At 47.6% G+C, this 19,445-nt stretch overlaps 1 protein-coding gene across 1 annotated transcript in view; it reads right to left on the reverse strand.

The window, feature by feature from the left end:
• Positions 1-18,255, reverse strand: part of LOC115871318 (signal-regulatory protein beta-1-like) — a 39,321-nt gene extending 21,066 nt beyond the window's left edge. Inside the window, 3 exon segments of the mRNA XM_045295529.1 lie at positions 15,360-15,656; positions 15,659-15,721; positions 18,180-18,255. Of these exon segments, the coding sequence (XP_045151464.1) occupies positions 15,360-15,656; positions 15,659-15,721; positions 18,180-18,255 (436 nt within the window).
• Between the last annotated feature and the right edge of the window lie 1,190 nt (positions 18,256-19,445).

Raw genomic sequence — 19,445 nt, forward strand, 5'->3', positions numbered from 1 at the left:
GATTATGCAGAATTGAGAGCCATGGATCAATGAAGTATAACCAGTCAAAATGATACAGCTCTTTTAAACTTTTCAAATGCTATGTATAGCACCTTTGTTCTTTTTATTTGCGCTATAAATCACGTATTGCATACTTCAGTAGTCCAGTCTCATTCAGAAGGAAGGGTTTGCAATCACTGATGCAATCACATTGGGAACCTTTTCTTCCTTCCTGTGCCCATCGAGGTTGACTCCTCATGTCCCCACCCTCCCTGTGTGTCCCAAGGCAAACATCCATCCAACTACTGTTTCCTATTTCCACCCATCCCAGTTTTGCCACACAGATCAATGCACACAACAAAAGCAAACCACAGAGACCTCTCCCAGTGACTGCAGAACCCAGGAAAAGACCTTTCCCTAAGATAAAGCATAGAATGTTAGAAATTGAGAATTAGTTCACATTAGACCCAGAGGAGATCAAATGACAAGGTGTTACACTGGTAAATACAGCTGCTGAAATCCCTCTCCCCGTCCTCTTTGTGTGATATTTGGGCCGTTGACTCTCCTAGCCTGCATGCATTGGGGATTCACTGGGGACTCCATCCATGCAGGGACTCTGAGAGTAAATTCTCGGTGCTCTGGCTATCATCCATAGCTTTCCCTACAGCAGGTATTTAAGATTCGAACGATGCCGCCACTATTCTCTTCTCCAGGGTTGGATCTTATCAGTGGCTATTTTTGGATTACATAGGCTGGTGTGTTTTTTCCCTGTGGACTTTGTCTCCTCACTTAGATGGCAAGTCATCTTGAGAAGAGAATTTAAGATTCCAAACACTATTTTTCATGATAGCTAGGTACCATCTGGTCTTCACGACACTTTGTTATGACATCCTTGTCTTCAGAGGACTTCTCCTGAGAGTTAGTACCAGGTAGGGCCATATCATAAGAACTGTGTATTTTTATATTAACGTTATGATCAAGCGAAAGCTCAAAATCCAATCATATAATTATTGTTTCTAAAGTCCCTGGTTCAGTTTGAGAGGTAGCATTCTCATATTTTTGTTGTCTACTAGGCACCATCCACTTGATTCCGACCCATCATGACCCCACGTACAACAGCATGAAACACAGCTGGCCCTGCGCCATCCTCACACTTGTTCCTACGCTGAAGCACATCATTACAGCCACTGTGTCAATCCATCTTGCTGAGGTCCTTCCTCTTTTTCATTGCCTCTCCACTTTACGAAGCACGATGTCCTTCTCCAAGCCTCTCTTGACACCATGCCCAAAGTATGTTAGACGAAGCCTGCCATCATTGCTTCTAAGGAGCATTCTGGCCATACTTCTTCTGAGACAGAGTCGTTTGCCCTTTTAGCTGTCCCTGCTCATTGTCAGTCATCCTCATGGGTTTAAAGCAACTCTATTGATTGTAGCATTATTGTAGTCAGTGGTGAAATACTACTTAGCAAAGAACTTCACACATGTGTAGGATTCATTAGACTCCATTATGTGACTAGTTCATTTGTATAGCACTTAGATGTGAGTGAGTAGATACTAGTTACACATGCCGTGAGCATTGGAGATTAATGGCACTACTTTCAGTAGGTCTCATGTATGATGACAGAAACATTCCTAGTACCTTAACACTTGTCACACAAAGGCCAATAGAATGTGAAAAAAGCAAATTTATATTGATCCCTGGTGGCCATTTGGGGGGCATCATGAAAGGAATAGGTCAGAACTCACCCAAAATCCAAAGACCACCCATTCTTTAACCTTGGGATATCAATCATCAGCTTCTTTTTCAACTAGTGTATTTCAACTCAGAGTCCAAGGGAATATTCGCATTCCTTGGCTCTCTTATGAGGTTAAGGTAAAGTCTGTTTTGCTTAGTGAAGTTTCCAGTTGGGTTCTGGGCATTCCTTACCTCAGAAGTACAGAACTAAAAAAACATATTGATATAAAATTCATATATCATACACTTCCATAGTTAGGTCACTGTAAAACAAGAGTTGTATATACATTGTCACAATGAGTTCTAGTGATCCAAACCCTTCCGCATTCATTTTTGCTCCCCACTTCCCATTAACCTCCCCACCTCCAACCCGATAAACCATCCTGTCAGTTATTGTCTCTAAGAATCCACTCTTCCTGTGCTTCATAAACTGGGAAACCTCACAGAAAAAATAGCGCACACACACACACAAACAAAATAAAACAGAAAGAAAATAAGAACAGAGGAACAAAGATAAAATGAAGAGTAAGCTAGAAAAGACCACCAACAATACATATTTTTAAATCCACAGAAGAAATTTCTCTCATGGAACAAGTGAGAAATATTTAAGCCTAAAGCAAATTCAAGAGGAAAGTCAACTGACCAAGTATCTTATTTTTATTTTTAAATCAATTTATTGGGGTCCCTTATAGCTCTTATCACATATACATTGTGTTAGTCCTGGTCGACTAGATAAATAAATTCATAGACACTCATGTGAATAAGAAAGAGCTTTGTGTACAAGAGCAATTGAATTTTGAGAAAATATCCCAGCTTGGTCCAGATCAAGTCCACAATCCGATCCAATATTAGCCCATATGTCTAATACCAATCTATAAATTCCTCTTCAGACTCACAAAACACATGCAATGATGCCAAATGCAGGAAGATCACAGGCCAGTGGGTGGAAAGCCTTGTGGATCCAGAGGTGGTGTAAGCAATCAGCACTGGCAGGGGTCTCCACATGGCTCCTCCAGCTCCAGGGCTCTAGAGTAGCTCCATGTGTCTTGTCAACAGGAAAATGAAGCAGAGAGAGTGTGTGCCTCACCTACAGTGAGCTATTTATCTCCATAGCGCCTCCAAATGAGGTCATCAAGTTGTGACCTGATTGACAGGCTAGGCTCCACCTTTTAGCAAGTTGACAGGAGATTAAGTAACTGCCACATACATCAATATATCAAGCATATTTGTACATATGTTACCATCATCATTTTCTAAATATTTACATTCTATTTAAGTCCTTGGTATCAGCTCCTCTTTTACTCCTCCATACAGCCTCCTCCCACCCTTGTGACCCTTTGATAATAATAAATTCTTATTATTTTCATATCTTACACCAACCACTGTCTCCCTTCATCCATGTTTCTGTTGTTGATCCCCTTCAGTGGGATGGGGGTTGTGCATTGATCATTGCGATCAGTTCCCCCTTCCTTCCCCCCTACCTTCCCCTTCCCCTCTTGGCATCACTACTCTAATTTCTGTTCCTAAGGGGTTTATCTGACTTGGATTCTGTGTGTCATGCACTCTTATCTTTACCATTGTACATGCTCTGGTCTAGCCAGAATTTAAAGGCAGGACTGGGGCCATGATGGGGAGGTATTGCTTATGTCTCCACAGAAATGGGCGCGCAAGTGCAGACCTCACCACGATGCCCCAAACCTTGAAGGCAATGTAACCACATGGAGCAACTGATGAACAGAGAGGTCTGTAGTATTAAGTTAATATGACGAGGAGGTGGGGGGCCAGCCCCCACTGCTAATCGTGGGTTCAGTAATACTACTTCTGGGTTCAGTAATGCACAATTGTATGGTTGAGATATATAAGTATTATATTAAAGTCACCAAGAGCATGAGAGATATTATAATAAATCAGTCAGACACATTACATGGTAGCATTGCTCACCTCAACCCAGCTTGGTGGTCCATGTGGAGAGAGGGGGAAGGGAAGGAGGCAAGGGAACAAGGGAGAGGGGGAAGAGAGGGGAGTGACCAGGGAGTGAGCAGCAATGAGAGATCAAAGAGCTCTATATTGCTGACCCATGCCTATATCCCTTTTGGGGGCAAGCCAGCCCACTAATTACAGGTAGAGACATACATCACAGGGAGGGGCTGCACTATAAGTTCCACAGCAATGAGGGGGTGGTCTCTGAGTCTCCATAGGAACCATTATCAGTAGGGTGAAAACTCCGCCTACAGGAGCCTGTCCATTGTCCCCAGAGGCAGGGAGCAGGCCCACCCCTGTGGTGGGATGAGACAGCAGTCTGGCAACTGATTGCCCTCAGTGGGGGGAATGCCTACGCATCTGACCTCCCCCCACAGAGGTCTACAAGGCTGGCCCCAGTCAGAGTCAAACACACACACACACACACACACACACACACACACCTGCGCTGGGAACTATGTGCTACAAGAGAACAACACTAACTCTACAGGTTGGGGAGAGGGGCTGACCTGCGACACCCACACAGAAGCAAACCAAGAAAGAATAAGAGAGAGCAAGGCAGTAGCCCTGACACTGGCACACCAAGTCCTGAGGATGACTTCTCTACACGGAACTACTAAAGCACAGAGAGGTCTGTAGGGCTGAAAACAGCTTGAGACATGATGTCCCCTCCATGGAGTATACTGTGACAGAGAGCAATACTGGGGACACACGGTGGGGACTGGTCTGGACACACACACACACACACACACACACACACACACACGGACAAACCAAGAAGGGAGCATAACAGATCAGCTGCAGGAGCAAAGCCAAGTCACAAAACCCCTGATGAGGCCCCCAAATAGATTTCAGGCTAAGTGGGGCAGTTCCCAGAACCCCCCAGGACTGGTGGGGAGATAGTCAAAAAGGTCAGTGGACAGACCATGTATCTTATTATATAGTAGTCGAACTTTACAATAATCTCTGTTTGATAGCAAGGCTCTTCACATCCCTTGCCTGTGGTCAGAGGGAATCTGCCAAAGCCTTGCTCTGACTAGATTCTCTGTAGACGGGTTTTGGGCTCCCACTGCCCTCCATAGCCTTCCACAAATTGAGTGTTGACAATTTAAGCTCTGATACTTTTCCCTTCATCATAGTTGGATTTTGTTATCGTCATCTTTGGATCACACAGCTTGGTGTGCCTCTTCCATGTGGACTCAGTTGACGTCTCACTTAGATTTCTGCTTGTTAGAAGGACAGAATTTAATATCCAAGTTGCCTAAAGCACATTGCCCATGTCACCACGGTTTGGTTAGGAACCAGGTTATTGGTGCCCAGTTAGGAACATAAGAGTCGGCACATTTTCAGCTCGGGGAATCTGCAACCAATGTGTTCATTAGATGTCACTGAGTTCATCCTGATGGAAGGTGACCCTGTGTCCTCTAGAATGAAACTCTGTTCCTGTCCATCTCACAGTGGCTGCTGTGCTCAAGCCAATTGTTGCAACCGCTGTGTCAGCCATTCTCCTTGAGTTTCTTCCTCTTTTCCCGGGCCCTCGACTGTACCGAGCATGAGCTCGTGTGCCCGAGATTGTCTTTAAAGTACACGAGACAAAGCCTCACCTTTCTGGCTTCGACGAACGTTCAGGCCATGCTTCTCTCAAGAATCACTTATTGTATTTCAGGCAAAGTCTTCTTTGGTTCCTAGTGGTTGTCCAACTTTCACATGCGTGTGAGGAGACTGAAAACACCATGGCTTGGGGCAGGTGCACCTCGGACCTCAAACTGACATCTTGGCTTCTGAGCCCTTTGAGGAGATCTTGTGGGGCAGGGCTGACTAACTGCAATGTTGTTTCATTTTTTCACTGCTGATTCCATGGGCATCGATTGTTAAGTTACAAAGTAAATTCCTTGCACTCACTGCCATGGGGTTGATGTTGATTCACAGTGACCCTACAGGGCAGGGTAGAACTGCTCCTGTGAGTTTCTGAAACTATCCTTATTGACGGGAGTAAAAGTCTCAGTCCTTCTGCCAAAATAAAACCACTGGCAATTGAATACGTTTTCTATTTCTCATGATGTTACTTATTGAGCCAGTTGTGAGGATATCTGATTTTTGATTTTGAGGCATAATTCTTTTTAAAAGCTGTAGTCTCTGATTGTCATCAATAAGTGCTTCAAGCAGTCTTTACTTTCAGCAAGCAAGGTCTGTTGTCTGCATATTGCAGGTTGTTAATGAATCTTCTTCTTCCAATCCTGATGCTTCATTGTTCATACAGTCCAGGGTGAAGGTGTGATTTTACACCCCCTTAAGGAATCCTATGTGGAGGTGGGCATGGACTCCAACCTGTCAATCAGGTCCAGCCTGGCGATGCTCCTTGGCAGTGTCGCCTTTTGATAAGGGCGACAGGGAGAACCTCTCTTTCTCTTTCATGCTCTTCACCTTTCTGCTGGTTTGGATTCTTTTTCAGCTTGAGGACTTAGATATTTGGGTAAAGAAGGAGAAGAAAACACTTTTGAAGCAGGGATAGAGATCTGTTATACTCAGGAGGCAGGACTCTAGGGTTAGGGGTGAGCAGGAACCCAGAAGGTGAGAAGAAGAATTTGAGCACAGATATGAGCATGTGGTTTAAGGCTGAGTCTCTCGGTGTTGAGACAGATGAGGAACCTGGTAAGAAACTTGACTTTTCCCATAGTCTCGGGAAGTGGAGCGGTCAGTGGCCAGAATCAGTTCCCATGACCCTGCCCCGGGGCACCAAAGACTGAGAAGGCACCGCAGGAGTGTGCGGGCAGGCAGGTGGAAGGCACGTGTATCAGAGTCCCCAGAAGGTTCCATCTGGCCTTCTCTCTCAGGTGTGTTCATCAGAGGAGCAAGGACATGCTGTGGAGACACGTCCATAGGTAACTATATGCTTACTGTCCAGAAATATTGCCTGGATGCCCCCTGTGTCCCTGGATCTGTTCTGTCCCTAGAGAAGTGGCGGTGAGGGCACAGGATTCCCCTGGACGGCACTGCTTCCCGCTTCCTCTTTCTGCCTGAGTCCTGAGCCCCATCTGGGGTTCTGTCCTCTCAGTCATGTGCAGGATCAACAGGACAGTCCTCAGAGAAACCAATCCATGGGTTCTCTGCATGGGTCTAAAGTGTGAATTCCACTTGTTCCCATCGATTAGTTGTGTTCAAATAACCTGAAGATGCTCTCCAAGATCATCACCCCCAAATTTTGCACCAACTCAGCCCCCTTCTCCATTTGCTCCATGCAACTTCTGGGAATACTAAAAATGTCCTTTGAAACCCTTGATATCATAACCTCACTGCTTCCTGAGAGCCCATAATCTGCTAACGGTTCTTTGTAGGGGAGGTCTATAAACTCTCTTAACTCCTGGTGGGCACTGACACTCTGTGGCACATGGCACATCCTAGGCTGTTCAGCCCCGTTGACCTTGCCCCTCTGAGCACAGGTGTTTTCCCTCCATCCCTCCCTCCCTCACTCCTTGAAGACTGAGCTTCTTCCCCACTACTTACTGTCAGGTGCGCATCTTCCTGTAGACGTAGGTGACAGACACAGCAACCTCCAGCAGTGCCTTGAAGCCCAGCAGGAAAGCTCCAAGGAGGGGAAATGGATTCGTCCTTTCTGGGAATCAAAGTGAACAGGTAGGAGGAGGCATTAGTGGAGGTGCACACAGTCCAATTCCAGCCTTCCCCTTGCTCCCTCTGATGCTCCCTGTGCCCACTGATGTCCTGAATCCTCTGTATCACCCTGTGCCTGTTCTCATTCCCACCTACTTCCCAGTGGCCAAGACAGCTCTTCTTGCTGGAAGGGATGGGAAGAACATGCTCTCAGTGACATGTGAGTTTACTTTCTTTATTCTCATGACTGGGTGGGAATTATTATTATCTTCACTTTGAGGAGGAAACTCAGGCTTTAGACAGTGTAGGAAGAGTCACAAGATTAACGAGATTCAATTTCGGGGAAATCCTTCACTGAGGTCTTTTATATATATATACTTTTATTGGGGGCTCTTACAACTCTTATCACAATCCATATATCCATCCATTGTGAACTGAGATCTTTTAAGAGGGTCTCCTTTACCCTGTCTTTCAAACCAAGACAAGTTCATCCAAAAGGTGATTGGAAACTATGTAAATATTGCAGAAAAGGGATTTAGGACAGGATTCACTGAGAAAGAATTTCAGGGTTTTCAGGCCAAGTTCTGAGGTAACATTGCAGGTGGCCCAACCTAATGAATTCTCCTGGCTGGAAACACCCTGACAATACATCAAGAACACAGAGTCTCATGTTGGAAGGAGCCTCAAGCTTGATTGAGACATCTGTCCCCAGAGCAGGCGACATCTGAAATCTTTGTACTAGACACACCGAGTTAGACTGGAGTAAGTGCACTTTTGTATTTCTTGGATGTTCATAATGTTCATTTCTAATTTAAACTTAATTGGAATAGTGAATGGAAAGTAAGTCTTTAAATAAATAAGCTATCTCTGGTGCCTCGCTAAGGCAGGCGCAGCGCTCTCATTTGTTACTGCTACAGTTTGGGAGGCTGCATCACGAGGGAGCTACTCTCTGGAAATGAAGAATATGGAGAGACACCTCTAGAGTGAAAATCAACTCTGGACCATGCATGTGGTGAGTTATGTCCCTCTCCATATATGTTGAGCTATGTTGAAGCCCTAGTCCTCCTCTCCACTGGTTTATTATTTTTTTCTCCCAACAGTTTTATTAGCATATAATTCACATGTTATGCAATTCAGAAGTTCAGTCACATCAGGAAGAGTTGTACAATCACCACCCCAATCAGTTTTAGAACATTTTCTTCATTCTTGTACCCATTGTTATTAGCTTCCTATCCCCCCCCCAACTCCCCTGCATACCCCCAAAGAACCATTCATCCAATTACTGTCTCTATAGATTTACGTGGCCTAGATTTCATATACAGAACCCATTAAAGAACAAACAGAAACAAACAAAAACTCCCAAGAATAGCAAAGTACAACAGATAAAAACCTCAGTAGAAGAGAAAACCGTAAATATTTAAAACCAGAACAAATGAAAATGGATCATAAGGGAGTACAAATGAGAGGGTGCTAAATGTTAACCTAACTGCATCTGCAACACCCTACTTTCCAATGCAGTCGGCGTGTTGGCAGGGCTATTCACACCCTAGGCCATGGTCAAAGGCGATTCATCAGGGGCTTAATCCATGAGTGGACACTGCAAATGGATTTGGGGCTTCCACTGTCATCCATAACTTTCTGCACATCAGGTGCTCACAATTCAAGCTCTTATGCCATTCCCTCCTTTAGATTTGGCTTATATTGTTTACAGTGCTTGGATCACACAAATTGGAGTACAGTACTTCTCCCATGTGGACTCACGGACACCTCGCTTAGATGGCTGCTTGTTTGAAAGCAAGCCTTTAAGGCCCTAGATGCTATTCTTTCTCCTAGCCTGGCACCATCTGTTCTGTTCACCACACTTTGCTATAGCACCCATTTCTTCAGTGATCTGTTCATAAGTCAAGTACCAAGCAGGCCCATGCCATAAGAATTAAGTGTTCCTCGATGGAGACTAGAAGCAAGTGCGAGCCCCAAATCCATGCATACATCTATGTTTATGTATGTCTCTGGTCATCTTAGTGACATCATTCGCATTTTTATGCTACAGAACATTATTAATCACCCCCCTGGGACATCCCTTCTACTGCCATCAACTCAATGCTGACTCACAGCAACCTTATAGGGCAGGGTAGAACTGCTCTTGTGAGTCTCTGAGTCTGTAAATCTTCTTAGGAGAAGAAAACCTCATCCTTCCACTGTGGAGCTGACTGGTGGTTTCCAACTGCCAGCGCTGCAGTCAACAACCCAATGAGTAACCACTACCTGTTGATAGTGTCATTGCTTCAGACAATGGTATAGAATTCAAAGCACTGTGGAGAAAAGGAAATTATATGAGCATTGACCAACTATGAATTGTAGACTTGCACAGTCTGAATTGTTAAGTGAATGGGCATTGTTTATACAAACAATGGAAGTGGGTGACAAGGCAAATCCTCTCATATTCATTCATAGCAGCAGAACTATGCATATCAGATTAGTGCATGTCATAATGAACAAGGAGAACATTAAAAAAGGAAGTAAATGATAGTTCCAGGCCACCGTTCATTAGGGTCCTTCAAGACATGAGATTCAAATCAAAGGCCAATGTCTGCCAGTTCTATACCCTTGGCTTAGCACTCATCTGCTTCTTCTCACACTGGTCTGCCCATTACTTTTGAATGTGATTTTATTTGGCGATGGAGTATGTGTGCCTGTAATCAAGTTAGGATGAGGTCATATTTTATTAGGGTGGGTGGGTCCTAACCCCAATAACTAATGTTCTTCTGAGGATAAGAAGAGTCGGAGACACCCAGAAGACCATGGTGGTGGAGGCTGCGACTAGAGCAATGTAAGCACGATCCCAGGAATGATCAGCATTGCCGACAACCACCAGAAGCCAAGAAGAGGCAAGAACCAAGTCTTCCCTACACCCCGAGAGGGAGCATGCACACACTCTCTCGAGTGCAGAACTCTAGCCTCCAGAACTGTGTGAGGGGGAAAGACCCATTGTTTTAGCCATGTGTTTGTTAGTGCAGCCCTAGGAAACTAACACAAACCAATAGTGGGCTGGCAACAAGACTCCCTCAATGAGGGTTGGAGAAGCCGGATGTGGGAGAACCATTAATATTTTCATCCTCAGTGAAGTAGGATGATGTATACCAGAAGACTGACAGACCCCAACCTGAGGCATTTGCAGATTGTGGAAATGGTCATTTTAAGGGCTATGGGATTGGACAATTCAGGGTAAGTGATGGACTACCAACTGCAAGGTTGGCAGTTCAAACCCACCAGTCACTCTGTTGGAGAAACATGAGGCTATTTGATTCTGCAAAAAATGGGCAACCTCAGCAACCATGTAGAGGGTGGGTATGATGTTGTAGCTGGGGAATCTAGCCTTTGGGAAAAGAGAGTGAAAAGCTGAGTGTGATTAATATTCCTTTAAAGACTAAACATAAAAAGCTAGAAGACTTCTTGGAACGCTAGTACATTTCTATCTCTAGCTCGCTAAAGCATTATTTAAATGTTACTCACTTCTCTGTTAACAAGGTGCACAGTCAATGCTGTGTGCCAAGTATTATTAGGCTTGCCTGGTGTCAGCAATGGAGTTGAGAAAACCCATTTTGGGGCACTCAAAACTTAAAGGACTCTACTAAAGACATACCCGACTCTCAATACGTGTGCTTCTTCCTGTCAATCTTTAGATCTGAACTTACATTATTAATCTGTGCCAGTGGGGGTGAAAATGGACTGCTTTTAAGACATTTATACATAATCAAACAAGACTGTTTTACAAACATCATTTTCCACATTACCTTACAATAATAAACATTACATTTCATATTTATATAAGTTATTTTAAATAACTGATTTTAACAGCAAATCATTTTAACATTTTAGTTCTATATGTTAGTTTGAACTATGTCTATTTTATAACGTAGAAAGCTTGTGTCATGCTCAAGACCAAAAAGGCCTGTCAAACACACTTAGTATTTTTTTACCCTCACGCACCTCTCAGGTTTTGAACAGAGATGGCTTGCGTGTTGCTGTGAGACTGAAAACTATGTCATTGGTCTGTCAAATACCAGCAGGGTTACTGATGGTGAAAACTCAGGTTTCCACAAAGCTTCCAAACTAAAATACACAAGGAAGAAAGGATGGGTGATCTACTTCTGAGGGATTAGCCACTGAAAACCTTATAAATAGCAGCAAAACCTTGTTTGATATAGAACCAGAGGATGAGCACTTTGGGCTAGAAAGCACTAAAATTGTCCGGGGAAAGGCTTGACTCCTCACAGGTGACCTCCATGATGTGGTCCGAGCAAAGCTTTCCATGGCTTCATCTGCTGCTGGGGCATAACTGAAAATGAGAGGAAGCAGCTGCACATGACCGTTAATGACCAGAACATGGAATGAACAAAGAAGGAATCTAGGAAGAGTGGAAGGCATCCGATATGAAGTGGAATGCATAAAGATCACTTCTCATAGACCTGAACGACCTGGAAATGGACTGGTATTGGCCACTGGGAACAGGACGAAGGCATGGCTTACTATGCCAGGCATGGAAAATTCAAGAAGCATGATGTCCCATTCATAATTGAAAAGAATATTTCAAGGTCTATCTTCAGGTACAATGCTGTCTGTGATGAGATACTATCCATAGGTTTGTAAAAGACCTAGATAATATGAATAATATTCCAATTTACACAGCAACTACTAAGTTGATGATGAAGAAATTGAAGACTTTTACCTCCTTCTTCAGTTGGAAATGGGTGACACACGCCATCAGATGCACAAGCAATTACTGATGATTGGGAAACAAAAGCTAGCGCAAAGAGGAAGGCACAGAGGGTTGGAACTATGGCCTTGGTGGTAGAATCAATGCAGCAGATCCCATGAGAGAATTTTGCCAACAACTTCTTCAGTGCGAGGGCACTTTTTCCAACTACATAACAGCGACTGCAAGTGGAACTCCCACACGCACTGTACAGACATCAAACAGCCTGCATCTGAGGGAAGAGCGAGTGAGAAGTGCAGTGTCATCAGCCCAAACAAGACCGGGGCTGACTGTGAAACAGACCATCAATTTCTCATATGCGAATTCAGGAGGAAGCAGAAGACAAGGAGAGTTCCACAAGAGCTAACATAGAACCTTGAGTATGTCCCTCATGAATGGAGAGAGCATCTCAAGAATACGTCTGACCCTGGAACTAAGGACAATGATCTGACCAGCTGTGGGATGATATCAGGAACATCAAGAAGTCAGCAAATCCTGCAGAAAGCAAAAGGTCACCAGATGTCTAGAATCAGAGAAAAGTCCTCAATGGATGGCAGAAGGGAGCCTGAAACTTGCTCTTGAATGCAGAGTAGCTAAAGCAAATGGAAGAAATGACAAAGTTGGAGATCTGGACAGAAAATCTCACAGGACACCTTGAGAGGACAAAGTAGAAGATTATAATGATATGTGCCGACTTGCAGGTGAAAGTTGAACATGTTCAGCAACTCTTAAGTAGAAAGAATGGTGGGGGTTGGGGAGCATGGCTTGAGGAGCCATATCGAATGAAACAGGGGGCATCAAGAGAAGATGAAAGGAAAACAGTTACAAACCCGAAGTAATGGGTGGACATTCAGCCATTTCTTCAGGTAGCATACGGTCAGTAACGACATCATGCAGAAAGAAGTCCTAACAGAAGTCTTACCTGTCCATGGGAAACCTGAACTTTCCTGGGCACAGCGACTGTCCCCGTGGGAATTTCCCATGGCCTCAGCCCTCACATGCCACCAGAGAGCGAGTGGCCACCTTCAGGACCCTGACACTGACCCTGTGCCACTCTTGGCTTCAGTGACTATAGTCAGCCATGTCCCTCCTCATCCTCTGTGCACAGGCCGGTTACTCTGCTGTGATAAATGGGTGAGACTAGGTTTCTGACCAAGTGGGACTGGGATATAAACTCCTGCTCCCCCGGAACCCCCAGCACCCTGCAGGGACTGCCTCGGTCTTCAGCACTGGGCAGTGGGCGCTTGGTGGTCCTGGACCCCTCTCTGTCCCATCACTGCTGTCCTGCACTGCGCTGGCTCCCTGGCTGCACAGGGAGGAGCTGGTCCAGGCAGTGGGGGGAAGATGCCTCAGGGGTTACAAGGCTGCTGAGAAGCCTCTTGTAGGGCAGGGGGCGCACACCCTGAGCTGGGGCAGTGTCTGTGTGGTCTGGGTTATAAAGGAGCTCCTCTGCCCCTTGGGGACAGTCACTCTTATTTTTTTTTTAATGCTTATTGCTGCCAGAAGGAGTCCTGGTGACATAGTGGTTACACTGGGTTGCTAACTACAGGAGAGCAGGTCAAAGTCACCAGCCACCCTGAGGGACAAATGTGAGGCTGTCTGTCCCAGTAAAGAGTCACAATCTCAGACACCCACAGGGGCGGTCCTACCCTGTCCTCTAGGGTCACTATGAGCTGGACCCCACTTGATGGCAGTGAATTTGGTTTTTGTTTTTTGCTGCAAAACAGAGGACCCGAGCATTTGGAACAGGGAGGGATGGAGCACCCCCCACACCCCGACCAGCACAGGGGGTGCTGCAGAGAGCAGGGGCTGGGTAATCAAGTTACTGGGGTTCAAATGTGAGCCCCGCCCCTCGCTGTCCACAGACAGGTTCCCTCTCAGAGTTTCAGATCCCTCCCTCTCAGAGCTGGTTAAAAGGAAAGCCGTCAGGGGACCTGAGGGAGTCCTCTCATTACCAGAGAGGAAGGATGTACACGCGGAGAGAGCCGCTGTGGGTCAGGCTGAGACACCGGCTGCAGTGCCGGCTCCCACTGAGAAAGGCCGCCCTGTGGGACCTCAGCCCTGGGCCCGCAACGTCGTGGGATCAGGACGCAGCTCCCTTTCTCCCGCCCCGCCCACGTCCGGGGCTGTGGGAAACTCTGCCGCAGTGTCTGGCTGGCGTCTGTCCCACTACACTTCAGATAAACTGCCTTTCCTCCCCATCAACAACACCCAGGCTGAGGAGGTCGAGCACATGGGTCACCCTGGCAGCTCTGGGTGGAAGTCCCAAGATTGAGGACAGCCCGGGAGTAAGTGAGGCCCTTTCCACACTACGGGGCATCCTGCAGTCGTTATGAACAGAGCACATGTACTGTCCACACAGAAAAGGTGGGTACACAGTGGTCTGGGTGCAGTTTGACAGTGATTTCCAGTCACCAGAGATCTGGGATCTGAGGGGAAGGGGCCTTTTCAGCCTTGGGGATTTGATGGAACGAGGCAATGGGGGCTCCTGCTCAGTGGGTTGGTGCAAAGAGTTTTCATTAAGCACCTACTGCACGCCAGCCTTGCCCAGGACTGAGCTGCTTCACCTGGAGCATCAGAGCCTGACCTGTGGGCCTGCTCTGTGGCTGAGTGACATTTGGGATGAGTGCCCAGGTCCCGGGCCCTCTGTGCTGTTGGTGAGTCGTGGTGTCTTCCCTCTGTCTCAGGGGGTTCCCTACAGGGGTTATGGCCTGGCTTGCCCTCTGGACATTGCCCCCAACCAGGCTCGCCATCAAGCAGTGGGTCTTTGCCTCTCAGGCTCTCCCTCCCTGGGAAGTGTCTGACTCTGAAATAAAGACGCCCACCCCCTCCTTGCCCTGTGCCCACCCTCTGCTCCTTCGAGGGGAGAGAAGGGAAGCTCCGTGAGGGGAGAGCTTCCTCATGTTGTCCTCGCTGTTTGTGACACTGAGAGCAGGGCTGCACACAGTAGGGCTCAGCGCACGTCTGTCCAGTAACGGAGACAGGAGCACGGTGCAGGGAGGAGCTGGGGCAGGAGGTGGGTTTGCTGTGCCTGGAGCTCCCAGGCTGTCAGTGCCCTGCTCTGCGGGAACCGGACTGGAAAGGACCAGGCTCCGGAGCAGACTTTTCTCCTCCTGCTTCCAGCTGGGGGCCTGGAGCAAACAGCAGGACCCCGTGGCCTCAGCCCCTGGTCAGTGGAAGGACTGAGGGGGGACCCCGAATATGAACACTGTGGACCAGCACCCCTGACGGCTGTTGCTCAAAGCTCAGAGGCTCAGTCCTGAGCAGCTGTCACGCAGGGCGGGGTCACCCTGTACTCACCACTCACTGTCACCCGAGTCCCAGGACCAGACTTGTGCTCCTTGTCATCAGGGCTTCCTTTGCTGAACCTCACACAGTAGTAGGTGCCGGCATCGGCTGGGGTGATGTTACTGATGCGGATGGAAAAGTCCAAGTTGTCTCTCTTGGTGGGGTCTGAAGCGTTTCTTACTCGGGGTAAGAGGTGTTGTTTGTTTTGGATTCCTTTGAAATCATAGATTAGCTCGCGATTTGGGACAGTCCCCCTGAACCACTTGGTGGGCCCCAGAGGATGCAGAGAGGAGACCTGGCAGGGCAGGTCTCTCCAGGGGCAACCCACACCGTCTCAGGTTGGATCACCTGCAGCTCCTCCTGGCTTGTCACTCCTGCAGGGGACACAGGGCCGTTACTCATCCTGCGGACCTGTCTGTGAGCTCCAGCGTCGGTCAGCAACAACCCACTCTGAGCAAGCCCCGCCCCGCCGTGTGCTCAGCTCCTTCCCTGGACCATCTCACGCATCCTCACCACGAGGCTACATGGTGAGCTGCCAGGCCTCACCTGAGGCACCCGGGGTTAATGTGTTGACAAAGGGTGCTTCGGGGCCCAGCCTGAGTGGAGGCCCATCCCTCTGTGGACAAGCTATGTACTATCTGGGCACAGCTTGTGGGTATGGTTGCGGGTGGGGTGGGGTTGGGACTAGGCCAGGGGTCAGGCTCTGTGTGGGGCCAGCTCTGGAAACGCATCCAGCAGGAAGCCAGTGTCAGCCATTTGGGTTACTAACTGAGAGGCTCAGAGAGGACAGCCGGACAAGAGGCCTAGTCCTCCCTGCTATGAGCCTCCCTTCCTCTTCTGGGGAATGATTAACCACTCCTCCCATCACTCCAAGCTAAGGGAAGAGCTGGCACGGACTCTCAGTGCAGAGGGCACCCCTGGGAGGCTCTGAGCTGGGCTGAGGGAGCTGACCCATTGCAATGGTGACAAGGTGAAGGGACTGGAGGGGTGAGAATGGAAGCAGGAGGGTGAAGCAGGGTTCACAGGCCTGGGTTCAAACCCTGGCTCTGCACTCACCAGCTACATGACCCTGAGCAAGTACCCTTTCTTCTTGGACCCTCAGTCTGTTTATCTGTCTATATCCGTGGGTCCCACAGAATCGTGCTGCACACAGTGATGGTCCCGCCATGGGCTGGCCTGCTGGGTGCCACGTGTCCACGACCCAGACCCTGCTTGCTCTGGCCCCGATGCCACACCCCCTCCAGGCTGCTCCCGGAACCTTCCAGATGAGGCTGGCTGCAGGGCCTTGGCATGTGCAGCTCCTTGTGCCTGGAGTGCTCGTTCCCTGAATGCCTGGGGTGCTCCCTCAGCTAGGTCAGCCCTCTGCTCCTCTGCGGGGCTCTCAGATGTCTGTTCCCTCATCCTGCTCCCTGTCCTCCCTGCAACCTGTGCCTTGCCAGGATTGGGCTTGTCTTTTGCTTCTCACTAAAAAGTCACTTTCAGGAGAGTTGGGGTTCACAGCTGACCCTCAGCATTTAGAACACTCTTTGCCCTTAGTGGGCCCTCAAAAGTATTTGACTGAATAGTTGTCATTAAAGTGACCATGATAATGAGAGAGAGCAAAGAGGTTAAAAGCAAAGAGGCTTCACTCCCTCTCACCGTGTGGCTTCAGCGGGTCCGTTGGAGAAGCCTCAGTTTGCTTATCTGCACAATGGGATGAAGCACACCCATTTTCTGGCTGGCTGAGAGGAAGAGACTAGGACACACATCCAGGTATGCACACTGGAGAGTGGACAGGGGAACGATCCACAAGGACCACCATCCTCTTTCCAAGGCCCCAGCACTTTTGAAGAAAGAAGTGTAAGCTGCCCTGAAGGCAGTAGTCAACACCAAAGCTCTGGGAATTGACAGTATATGTAAATGTAAATGTTTCAATAAGCAGATGAAGCAGGATTGGCAGTCAATTGTCCAGGCTAAGAAATTGGGAAGACACCTTCTTGACCAACTGACTGGAAGAGGCCCATGCTTGTACTCATTCCCCAAAAAGGTGATCAAACAGAATGTGCAAATTATGAAACAATAACCTTAATATCACATGAAAGTACAATTATGCTGGAGAGCATCCAAGAATGGTACTGCAATAAATGGACAAGAAGCTGCCAGAGGTTCAGGCTGGACTCAAAGAGGATGTGGAAGAAGGGATATCATTGTTGATAACAGGTGATTCTTTGCTGAAAGCAGATAGTACTACAAAGATGTTAACTGGTATTTTATTGACTATGTAAATGCATTTGACCGCATGGATTATGACCTACTATGTATAACCTTGAGAAGAGAGAGAACCCCAGAATAGTTCATTGAGCTCATGTCAAACTTGTACTTGGATCAAGAGGCAGTTGTACAGATACAAACAGACCAAGGGAACACCGCATGGTTTAAAACGAGTAAGGTGTATGTCAGGGTAGTATCCTCTTACCATACTTATTCAAACTGTACGCTGAGCAAATAATTCAGGAAGCTGGAAATATGAAGAAGAAAGGGGCATTGGTATGGAAGGAAGGTTTATTAACAACCTGCAGGACGCAGATGTCACAACGTCGCTTGCTGAAAGTGAGGAGGGCTTGAAGTACTTGCTGCTGAAGATCAAGAATTGCAGGCTTAGTATAAAAGCAAGCAATTGGGCAGCAGTCTCAAAGAAGATAAGACAGAGGAGAAGAGCCTGCTGACTGTGAGGTCATTTCAGAAGCAGAGTCACAGCAGGAGACCTGGAGACAAGGAGGGGAAGCTACCTCTGTGAAGCTCACGCTCAGGTGAGCCTTCCTTCCTCTGGTGCCCGAGGGAGGCCACACTCACCTGTGACTCCCAGCAGCAGAGGCAGCAGCAAGGAAAAGAGAGGCAGGCAGGACTGGGGAGCCGGGATGAGCATCATGGAGGCCCTTGGAGCTTTCTGGGGTGACCATGTTGTGAAGCCTGAACTCTACTCTGTCGACAGAGTTGCAGCTTGTGATGTCAGAGGAAGTCACTGTATTGAGAGAAAAGGGCTGTGGGATTCTAGTAGTTCCTTCTTTGAGGTTGTGAAACAGAGTTCATGTAAAATGGAAGCGGATTCAGAGATAAGGGTCCCACACTACAAAGATATTGGACAAGTGACAGCAAATTCTTTTAGTACCTCTGACCTCTGAACCCTACAGCCCATCTCAGGGGTGCTGGAAGTCCTTCCTCATGCCAGGACACTGGGGACACATTCTGGGTGAAGGCTATTGCCTCACAATCTTGTGTTGGTGAAGGGTGTGTTTGGCCTCCTGTATCAGCTCAACATCTGGACTCAGATGAGCTCCATACTTGGAGGACAGGGGATGGAAGTATTACAGGCAGCGCTGCACGCTATGGACATGGCTCCAGGCTGGAGCCATTTCAGTGGTGTGTAAGAGGAGCCAGAGCCATTGTCTGTTTAAGGCTCCTGGGCTTGCCCAGTCATTGGCCAAATGTGGGGGAGCTCCTTCTTATCTGCTGCTTGCAGGGGAAGTAGCTTTGGTTAAGCAAGCAGTGAAGCCCTGGGTGAGAGATGTGGTTTTTCCTTTTGAGGAGAACGAAGTCTGCTGTTTGGGGACTGGAGGAGGTCTTTGCGGGAGAGCAAGAGACCCAGAACCACAGCCAAGAGGAGGGGGGCCCTCATGTATGTGGGTAGTGGACAACAGTAAATAGGCCCACACCAAGAATGTGCCTTCTCTTCTCTCTTCTGAGTGACCATGTGCAGCCCACGCCATGGTGACCCGAGCCTCTCGTCCCTGAGCACTTCCCTTCTCTGGACCTAACATCACTCCAAGCATCTCCCTGACTCAGTTTCTCCACTAGTCCAGTCCACCGCCTCCTACCTTCAGGATAACTGTATGTTTGACATGATGCTGGACAAAGTAGAGGAGAAGCCCAAGAAAAGTTTTCCACACCCTGTGGTGACTCTATTATTCTAGCTTTTATTATTTTATTTTATTATTATTACTATTATTATTCTGAGAGCGGTTCCATGCAGGAACCTTCTTGACACAAGCTGACCAGTGTCTTTTGTGTAGCATCCATCATTCAAACCCCAACCCCTCTTTAGAAAGATGGCAGAGATGG

The sequence above is a fragment of the Echinops telfairi genome, unplaced genomic scaffold (assembly GCF_000313985.2).
Source record: "Echinops telfairi isolate 266 unplaced genomic scaffold, ASM31398v2 ScPeMD7_5592;HRSCAF=6446, whole genome shotgun sequence".
NCBI lineage: Eukaryota > Metazoa > Chordata > Mammalia > Afrosoricida > Tenrecidae > Echinops > Echinops telfairi.